We start from the raw sequence: 11,166 nt of genomic DNA, 5'->3' as shown, positions 1-11,166 counted from the left end.
TGATGCCTTCTACTCTTTGTCAGTGAAACTCTGCTATCAATGTTTGGTTGCAAGATTGCATGTGCAGCAGGAGGCAAAACTCCTGACTTTAAATGAACGTTTCTTTTTTAACTTCATCTAATTTTGTTCACCTCTTGCTGATGAAGAAATGTGTGTGGTACAGGGAGCATAATAAACTGAATTTAAGAATGAACGCTCTCTGTGTAGGCTGATGTGATTTTAGTGATTAGCTGGATTCTAAACACGTACTGTTTAGTACATTTTAAGATTGTTGTGATGGGATTAAAATATAAGGAACTTTCAAAAAAGTTAATCCTATCTAAATACATACAAATTTTGACTAATGAATGCTATATTTAAAAGAAATACTCTCATGGTTACTGGTCCTGAAATTTTTTTATTGTCTTGTAAATCTTTTGGATTATAAATTATAACGTTGTAAATATTTTGGGTTGTGGTTATTGCAAGAGAATCAAATCCAACCAAAACCTGTTCAACTGATGTTAATATTTCTGAAATAAATATGCAAACTTGCATCATAAGTGACTCTTGCATTTGCAAAAAAACCTTGTAAAAAGCTTTTTTGCACTCGCCTAGAAATACTGCTTGTCAATATTGGCTGTAGTGTTCCATAATAACTTTCACTGAAATTACATGGAAATTAGCTATCTGTTTTAAGCAGATAAATAACTCTTTGTATATACTTTCTGGTTTTCCCCAGAAGAGTGTGGGCAGATATAAAAGAAAGGGAGAATTATAATGCTCCAGTCACTGCTGTGGCAAATGTAAACTGACACGTAGAATACAATTTGAAGCGGGGGAGGGGATTGACCTTGAAGGTTTAAGCTTGGCAGGTGGTGGGATGGGGGATTGGGTGAATATGCACATTGGTATGGTGCAGGTGGGCAAAAGGGATTTTTATCCTGCCTTTTTCAGGTAGTAATGTTAAAAGAAGGTAAGCTTCCTTGATGTTATCTTTGGAATAACTATTTTTATTTGTATCTAAATGACTTCAAGATTTTATTTAATATTGTATAAATAAGTCTCTTTTTTTTATTTTGTGCAGAATCAGATTCAGTACCTCAAGCAAGTCCAGCAGCCTAGTGTTGCCCAACTGCGATCAACAATGGTGGACCCAGCCATCAACTTGTTTTTCCTAAAAATGAAAGGTGAACTGGAACAGACTAAAGACAAACTGGAACAAGCCCAAAATGAACTGAGTGCCTGGAAATTTACGCCTGATAGGTAAACAAAACAAATACTCCCCAGTCAAGACTTCCCTGACAGTCCCACTACGAGAATGCTATGGTGGGACAGCCAAGTACTCGTTTCCACACCAAGACTCAGACGTTTTGAGGCAAAAGCCACATTCTTATACTGTCCAGCTTGTAATGCTTAATGTAAAACTTATCAGATGAACCTTGTGTTTCAGCTTTTTTCTCCCCCTTTGCTTCAGAGGCCTGACGGCGTCGGACTATTCTGAAGAAATGGCCATCTTCGAAAAAAAATCTTTTCTAGAACATTAGACATTTGCAAAATTGTTCTATTTGAAGAAAATAGAGGGAGAAACAGAAGTCTTAAGTCTGTGGCACACTGTGTCTACAGACAGTTTGGAGGAGAGAGAACCTAGAGATTATAAATCATGAATTGAACATGTAAAATTCCCGTAAAATGTAGAAGTGGAATATGCTTCGCTCTTAACCTTGAGCCTAGTGACTTAGAGACACTGTAAGTCAGTTTTGCCAATAAGACTGTGGACTTCCTGCTTGTTCACTGAACTGCTGGGTCAAAACTCAATGAGGTGAATTTTGCATTAAAGAGTTTACTTGCTAACCAGTTTTGAATAGCCATGAGAGTGCTATTTGCTATCACAACAGTGGTAGTGTACACATTTGACTGTTTAGCCTTTGGGCTCTCTAGCACTTGATGGAGCCTTAAGTCAATGTTGCTAAATAATGAACTGTTTTCTGGATGGTTGGTAATACTGTGGACGCCTCATAATTAGGACTGTACAAAAATGTACATTCTATCTAATCGCAGGTTTAAAATTGTCGGAAGCAATACATATTTGATCACAACTAGCATGTATAAGAAAAACTGGTTGTGATAAGTATTTCACTGCATGTTTTAATGCAGAAATGAGAATTTTTCGATCTTCTCTACTAAGAACTGACCTTAAATGCTCTATACAGAAGGCACACAATGGCACCTGTCTTCAGTGTTGGTGGGGTGTTTTTATTCCTTTGTACACCTGGTTTTTTTGTATTGCACTTCTATATAAAATGTGCCTTGAAATAGTTGTAATACCTAGTTCAAGGAACACTGCTGGTTATACTGTTGTATTGTGAAACTCCTGGGATGAACGAGAATTGAACAGGTTGTTATTTCTGCATTGTCTCGTTCTCTGAAAACAAAGTCAGTATATTAACAAACAAACAAAAAACTTAAATGCATGCATTTTCCTTGGTGGAATCAGTGAAGGAGCCTTTGCTACTCTATTGATGCCTCTGTTCTGTTGTCCCAAATTACTTGTAAGAGTAGCGATCCGGGACAGTTGGGAGCGCATGTCTGAGGTGTGTAAAGTGAAATGCAGATTTGGTATAGCATTTGTGTGTTTATTTTTTTCCTTAGCAAATTGAGTTCCACTTAGTAATCTGAGGTTTTGATTTTCAAAACAGTTGGGCAAAGTTTTATGACTCAGTCTGATCCTAGAAAATTCAGTCTTAAATTAAAAAAAAAGACATCCAGCTGTCACAGAAGGTGATGTATTCTAACTGTTTTGATGACTTTTAAGATGGCATTATTAAGATGGTATTTTTAACTCGGAATATCTTAACTGTTTGTGCTTCAGATGATATGGGATCAAAGAGTAGTGTACTTAACACAGGCTTATTTTTTTGCATGAGTAATGACTTAACAGCAAAAGAAAAACCAACAGAAAAACTTTACCTTTAAAAAAAGTGATACATCTGGAATGATTTTGCTATAGCAGTATCTAAGATTTTAATGATCTAGCATCAAAACGGAGGTAAGACTTGCATTAATAAATTGTTAACGTGTTACCAAGCCATTTGTAAAGCTCATAACATGCCGTGCAGATTGCTCGTTTAACTTGGAGTTCAGAAAATTATTCAATACAGTCAGATACAGGTTGGTTGTTTTCTGAAGTCAGCCTCTAAATGTGTGTGTACAACTGAGGAGAGACCAATAACTTACCGCTTTCTTTCAAGCAAAAGTATCACCAGACAATTTTGTTATTTCTGTAGCTGCACCATACCCTAATATGCATCATATAATTTTAAGTCAGTGGTATGAACATGCATAATTCATATATGCAGTAGCTGGAATACAGAAAATTAGAGTTACTTCCTGGTGAATAATTGAGGCTGTCTTCATTAACTGGGTTAAGATTTTATTGATTTTTATTTGTGGAAAGGTAAACCAACGGTGACTCATGTAGGATTTTTCATTCTCTTTGCATTCCCCCCAATTGCTTTAATTGTCCATCCTTGTATGCACCTACTCTTACTTCAAGGCATCCAACCTAGTTTTTGAAAGAGATGATGCTCCTATTCAGATCCCTAATTGGTGTTCTTAGGGTACTGTGTTAACTGCAACCCTAAGTGGTATTAGTTCTGGGCCTTAACCATAGATAAAGGGTGTACAGCATAATCATTGCTGGTGTCTGGAGGGAGAAATAAAAGGGCATGGAATCAAAAGGATGGCTATGCTAAGCCATTCCAACCATCATTAAACATAAAGTATACACTTGGATTAAAAATGAGAGATGTCCTTTGCAGTAAGCCTAGTACAACAAACACCAGCCTTCTGAAATTTAACCACTTATATTCTTACAGGTTCTGTTGCATATATGTTCAAGAGGATTTGTGAAAACAATGCCACACTTAGTTTTACTTAGTTTAATAGGAGTTACTTGAATAGTTACTGGTTTTTATATTCTTGCATGTGTTGTCTTTTTTGTAAATTGCAAGGGGAGGTTACTTGGTGCTGTACTAGTTCAGAACATCTGGAAAAACGTTGTTGGGAAGAAATAGCATTATAGGTAACTATGCAAATTTCTATACAGGTAATAAATACTTTACATTTTGGCAGGAGTTAATATGAAGAAATTAATGGGATTCTAAAATTGTCCCAATTCCAAGGTAACTGGTACTTGCTAATTCTACAGGTGACATTGTTTTGTGAAGAGAAAAGCATTAAATGACTTAAGGACCGTGAACTTCTTCAACCTGTAGTGATGATGAATACAGTAACAGGATTTTGCAAATGGCTAAAAAATCATTGCATGTCTGCCTAATAACTTGGGATATGTCACATTGGTTATCTCCAAAGTGGTCCTGCTTTACACAGAATGAACATCTCTAAGGAAACTTGCATCTTAAGTGTGCGACTTGGACTGTATTAGGTCAGCACAATTTAAACTTCAAGGACCTGGCATTGGACATCACATCAAGAAAGAAAACAGGTTGCTGCCTTTAGCAGAGTTTCAGGCTTCCAGGACTTTACACAGCCAGATTCCTTCTGGAGCAGCCCATCTGAAAGATTTGGGAGAGTCAGTTGGAAAATGTTAAATGGGGCAGAACTTACAAGTTGTCTAAGACTTGAATGCTTAAAAGGTAGTTCATAAGGAAATTACTATTTAAAATTCTTTTGGTTGGGTATTTTGGTTGCAGGAGAGAACCGTGGCTGTGAATTGTAGCAGAAATTTCCTGTTCTACTTTTCCAATCCTTAAAACTTCTTTCAATCTTTGTCACTTGTCTAAAAGTAAACAAACAAAAATTAAATGACCTTCTTGGTCTTGAAAAGTAATGCAAGTCCTGCCATTGAATTCACAATAAACCTGTTTTAAGTTTGGGTTGGTTTTTTTTGTCAGAGTTTACACTTCTGTAGAACAGAGGACCGCTTCATTAAGTTGCTGAGCCTATTAAAAGGAGAACTGTTTGTGGATACTATCCTGACTTTGGCAGACCAGGAGTCTTAAAGGACTTAAATTTTTCTCTTTTTATGGAGTCAGCTGTATTGCCTATATATTAATTTGCATACTACTTCCTATAATGCTTTACAATGCAATTTTTATCATGAAGATTAAAGATGTGTGATGTTACCCATTTAGTAAAGAACATCTTGTCAGTTCAAAATATTTTTTTTCCTGCCTGTTGCCAATTTCTCACAAAGTGGACATCCTAATGATCATTACTCATGATCTGAAATATGTCATTCTAAAGGAAGCAGATGAATAAGATACTCCTTCCTTAATTGCCTGCCAATTTTTAACTACATTTTATTTTCTCCTCACCCTGCAAGATGTCCTTAAGAAAACCTGACCATAGAACTCACAAAATGGACTGTGTATGTTACTGTCAAATACATAAACGGAGTTGAAAAATAGACATTTAATTTTTTAAACAAGAGTACCTGGACAGCATTCCAAAGAATGTCTAAGCCTCATAAAGAAAAATGGATGTCACTATGAAAAACGAACATGGGGTTTAATATTTTCCCCCAAGCAACTTGTTTGTCTTCTCTTCACCCAAATTTAATTATTTTTACTAGCACAATAAATGGAGAAGGTTTTTGTTTATAATTCAGTTTACACATCTATTTTTTTATGCAGCACTTGATCTTTTGAATTACAAGGCACATCTTTAATCAAATATTTAACTCCATTGAGAATTAGCACATGCAAGATTGTGCATACTGATAATCCAGATGTTGGTATCAAAAAAAGAACAATATGCTTATTCATATTTGCAGTAATAAAACTTGCCTTCCACTTTATGGGACAGCGACAGAAGATCAGCTGGCATTGGAACAGCACGTGGTAACTATAGGGAGACTTTCTGCTATGACAATTATGTTGAGGCATAATGTTCCTTGAATTGTGACATGCAGAAATTGCATCTCCTTTTTGTCTGTAATTGTGATTGAGGAAGATTACTGAAGGTTTTATATTCATTTTGTGATAGATGGCTCTTTCCTTTACAGCCAAACAGGCAAAAAGTTAATGGCGAAGTGTCGAATGCTTATCCAGGAGAATCAAGAGCTTGGAAGGCAGCTATCCCAAGGACGTATTGCACAGCTTGAGGCAGAGTTGGCTTTACAGAAGAAATATAGTGAGGAACTTAAAAGCAGTCAGGATGGTAAGGGATTTCTTTTAAGCAAATGGAAGTTGCCTTGCACTTCTGCTAGTTTAATTTCCTGATGATACACGTGCTGTAAAACCATCTTTGCCAGAATGAAAGGGCAATATAGAGTAAAATACGACAATTCTAAGTCTTCACTGGTAGTCTTAATTTAAGCAACAAACAAAAAAATGAACACCCAAATTTAATTTTGGGGGGCTGGGGGGATTTGCAGTGACAGTAAAGCAGCGTTTGAATTTGAAATTGCCAGATTTCATACTCTAGGTCTTGCTATTTAATAGGGAATGTTTAGACTGCACACATCGTTTCTGAATTGGTAAGACAAAAACTGTTGAAGTTGCATGAAGCTAAGCATGCATTGGGAACAGAATGCTTCTTGTTAACTCTGACTCATTTTGAATTTATTTTTAAAAAATCAAAAACTTTTTTAACAATGCCAAAGAATAATAAAAATACTGGTTTTTCTGCTTAGGTAACTCAGATAAACAAAAATACTTCATTATTGCATTTGCATTCCAAATTTTACAGCATTGTAAACCTAAATTGAAATTACCTATTGACTCTGACCTCTTGTATAATTTAAATGGAGGGGAAAATGCAAGTTTAAAATATCTTCAGTTGAGAGTTCTGCATAGAATCAGTGGGTTTTTGGTAGAATGTTACAGAGTAAGTTATCTGATTGTTACAGTAAGTCTTGGGACATGAGCTATTTAGACGCATAAACCTGGGTATGTTTTTGCTTTACAACTGAAGTCTGTAAGATAGCATAGACATTTGGCATTATTGAAGTCTGACATGCCCTGTATTTTTAAGGATAGTTCCTCCCCACCCCCAATAGGATCATATTTTTGAGAAAGTAGCAGTATAAAATATGTAACTAGCATCCTAAAGGTAAAATATTCTTTCTGTAATAACAAGTTGTTGGAATAGTTACCCTTTTGCTTCTTAACCATTTGGATAACACACTTAATCTAAATGTATCAAGTTCATAATTGAAGCAAGTATGGACATTCTTTAAAGATTTCTGCTCTTGAATGCAGTGAAGTAAGCTCCAGAACTGAGATGTGTTCTTAGCCCATACTGCTTCTTCCCCGTGTGAACAAAGACTATAATAATCCGGCAATAGCAGTTTTCCCAATGATTTTTTTCCACAGCAGCAAGAACACTGAGTTTTATACATTTTTACAATAATAAGCAGTCTGCATTTTATTTCCTCTGTCATATCAGTGTTGCAGTTGAATTGAAGACTAAGGGATTCAGTGTTGTTTCTACTGTTTTCAGGTCAAATTTCTTTTGCTCCAAAAAGCAATCTAATAGTAAAATCCTTTTTCTTGGTACGTAAGTAGTAAAGCACCCTTTGGAATTAGTTAACAGTTCTGTTGGCAAGAAAGCCTTTCTTTTACTGCCCCATTATGGGGGATTTAAGGGATTAAGAGCAGTAAGAGCTGAAATTTCTTTGAAATATGACTAAAATCTCATTCAACTGGTGTTTGTAATTGTTCAGATCTATTATATGCAGATGTGGTTCATGGTCACTTCTACAGTATATCTGCTAAGGTTTTACATTTGAGTAAAAGTAGACATGTGAGGCTCTAGTTGCAAAACGTTAATTGCTGGAATTGAGCTGTTTTCCCAATACCCTCCTTTCTTGTCCAGAAATTAATTTCTTCTCATACATTGAGTAGCAGTACAAAAAGCATGTAGATGATAGTTAAGCATTTCCTCCTTCAGAGGCAGAGTATCAAAACCAGTGCATATCTGATGGCTGACAAACAGCCTGTTGAAAAATTTCATGATAGAATATTGAGTTACAGGATTTTAATTTCTTTGTCTTGAGATTCAAACTGTTTATGGGCTATTAAGTATTTGCAACAAATGTGTTTTCTTTACGTAGAACTGAATGACTTCATCATCCAACTTGATGAGGAGGTAGAGGGTATGCAGAGTACCATTCTAGTTCTTCAGCAGCAATTGAAGGAGACTCGCCAGCAGTTGGCGCAGTACCAGCAGCAGCAGTCCCAGGCCTCCAACCCAGGCACCAGCAGGACTCCATCTTCTGAGCCTACAGACCAGGGAGAGGCTGTGGGCAAAGACTGCAGCCGTCTGGCAAACGGACCAAGCAACGGCAGCTCCTCCCATCAGCGGACGTCTGGGCCTGGATTTTATAGGGAGGGTAGCGGCACGGAAGATGACTTCCCAGCTTCTCCAGGGGATGGCAATAAGCTGTCCAACCACTCTGAAGATAGAACTGGTAGAGGAGGTGGTAGCTACATAAACCAACTCAGTACTGGGTATGAAAGCGTAGACTCTCCCACTGGCAGTGAAAACTCTCTCACTCACCACTCAAATGATACAGACTCCAATCATGATCCTCAAGAGGAGAAAACAGTGAGCATGAAAGGTAACAGAACTGTGGGTTCCCGTCATGTCCAGAATGGTTTGGACTCCAGTGTAAATGTGCAGGGTTCAGTTTTGTAACATTTTTCTGCAGCATTTTTATACAGTGTCATTTAAATTGGGAGAGGATACTGTCCAGAAGCCGTTTAAATTAGTGCATACTTGTCACAATTTTGCCTTTTTGTGGGTTTCTTTTTGCTTCAATACCTCTGCCACTTCGGAAATTTTAACAGTTAATTACGTTGAATGTTGCTAAAAGGACGTTTGTGTAGCTCAAGTTATTTTTATATGAGTTAATGTGAAGTTGAAATGGAAATGATTTCCATAAAGTATAACATAAATGATGTCTGTACAAATCTGTGTATATCTAGAACCTGTGCTGTGTAAGGGCATTCTTACTCATACTGTTATACTTACACCACCTTCAAGATTTGTCATAATAGCTGTGGGTTTATGATTGCCAAGTTTGCCCAGTACAGTAGTTTTATCACTAAAAGATGGACTCACTGAAGGAGTCCTGTAGTAGTTTCAGTGTTAATTACAGTTTTTCCCACCATACATCTGTGCATTTTCTCCTTAGGTGACCGAATGTTTATGAATTGTGTGCATAGTTACTCAGTTTTTAAGAACTGTTGTATCCTGTTTATGCATATTGCTCTGTGACTCCAATATTATCTTACCTGTACTGACCAAACCTAAATAAAAAACTTTTAATAATGTAATTTCCTCATTGTTCTGCATTGGCTTACATGGCTTATCTGTATGCAGTGTATTTATAGTACTTGCTTTTTTTTAGTTGAATTTGTTCCTGTGTCAATCATATCTGATACAGCTTATGCCAAATTCCTGATGTTACCGTACTCATTTCAGGCCAGCCTGTCCTGTGCTTGTTCCACAGGTTTTGTCCTTATTGGCAGGTGGGGGCGGGAAGTAGTTGTTAAAAGTAAGCCTTAGAGTTGGAACCTGGCTTTTGTAAAGATTAAAAAAAAAAAAAATCCACCAGGTAAATGAACAAATTAAACTACAAAACTTTAAGGAGTTAGTAATTCAGCCTCTTAACCCAAATATAACTCCTCTTGTTTCTGAATGCCTGCCTGAGGGAACTAACTTCTTAACAGGTGCAGGGAATGAAAAAACTACCTTTAACCATGCTTCTACTGTTCAGTAGCAATGAGTTAGGAATTTCTTGGAACCTGAATTTCTGTTGGCTATTTTTCTGTGTATTAGTTTAGTGATGGTAGCACGTAAGCAAGGAGATGAAAAAGCACTGGCTTTTCAGCACTGTTGAAAGGGAAAACTAAGGTGCTTAGTACTTACTTTTGGATTGACTTAAATCCAGTTTCAACACTTTTCAACCTGTGAATTTTGTAATTGCCAGATGACTAATTATCTCAATATGTAGCCACTGAAACAATAGTAAATAGCTTATAGCTTTGCAATTCACTGTGGAAACAGTGAGACTCTTGTTTGAAAGCAGTTATTTCTCCAAAGTTCTAGGACTTAATAGAATTTGTTTCAAATTTACACAGTTATAAATTCCTAGTAATCTAGAAGGGTTTCTGTGGTGCTATTTTTAAGTGGCATATTATATGAGAATTAACATCTGCAGTAGTATTGTCCAAGACAAATGGATGTAATTAAAATAGTACTAGCTGCTGTCATCTGTGTTGGAGACGCTAGTCCATGTGCCACTGCTACTTCAATTTCATAGGGTTCACTTAAATGTGTTAAAACTAGTTAGTAGTTGTCACTGGAAGTGTGAATTCTGTTGGTGATACCTTGTTGTTTTTTGAATGTTACTTTAGCTGTCATTGCCTGGAAACTAGCAGTTATTAGTTGAATGCATGAAAGGGACCTGACAAGTACCTATACAAAGAAGTACCAGCATCTGGCATCCAAAGTAATTTCTAGCTTACAAAAATCCCTGATGGTGATCTAGACCTGTAGTTGCTGGTGATACTATATTTAGTTTTAGTAATGTACTGCTCGATTATCTATAGTGTGTGTATATGTATATCCTGGATCCTGTACATGGTAGAATACAGTATTTACAAGAACCTTAAAATGCCAATAATAGATTATAACAGTGGCTTCATATGATGGTATAGATGGTAAAAAGCCTTGTGGGGGACATCTGTGGTTGTTGGTTCAAATCTCAGTCTGAAATATGAAAGCAACTCATGCCAAGAAAATGGTAGACATTTTCATTTAATACAAGGGATTGGAAGGATGTAAAATATCTTTGGAGTTACAGTAATTGTGGTTAACTGTGCTAAAGTTAAAAAAATAAAATGCATAGCTTTCAGGCGGTGACAGCTTGCTACTTAAATCTGTCAGTTACCATAGGAAATTCATGTCATAAAACTTCATATAAAGATGATTTTAATTTTCTTGAGTGTGTGGTACTTAATTTTTAAATAGTAAATTAAAGCTTAGCTAAAGCGAGAAAAAAATTGGAAGTATAAATTACATCCTCAGACTAGAAGTTAGCTGAACTTGTTTAAGGAATATAATTGTAAGGCAAGATCTTTCTCTGCTTTGAGGGTAGCTTCTGAGGGTAGCTTCTAAATAAGCAGTCCCGTTCCCCCCCCCCCCCCCTCAACA

At 36.5% G+C, this 11,166-nt stretch overlaps 1 protein-coding gene across 1 annotated transcript in view; it reads left to right on the top strand.

Moving 5' to 3' along the window:
- LOC104124815 (WT1 associated protein) overlaps positions 1-10,875 on the top strand; it is a 26,348-nt gene extending 15,473 nt beyond the window's left edge. The window contains exons 5-7 of the mRNA XM_035892750.1: positions 1,067-1,245; positions 6,008-6,162; positions 8,060-10,875. Coding sequence (XP_035748643.1) covers positions 1,067-1,245; positions 6,008-6,162; positions 8,060-8,643 — 918 coding nt within the window. The 3' untranslated portion in view covers positions 8,644-10,875. The remainder of the gene's footprint in view (positions 1-1,066; positions 1,246-6,007; positions 6,163-8,059) is intronic.
- Positions 10,876-11,166: the final 291 nt, after the last annotated feature.

The sequence above is a fragment of the Egretta garzetta genome, unplaced genomic scaffold (genome assembly GCF_000687185.1).
Source record: "Egretta garzetta isolate BGI_Z169 unplaced genomic scaffold, ASM68718v1 scaffold744, whole genome shotgun sequence".
NCBI lineage: Eukaryota > Metazoa > Chordata > Aves > Pelecaniformes > Ardeidae > Egretta > Egretta garzetta.
This window is presented reverse-complemented; position numbering and strand designations above follow the sequence as displayed.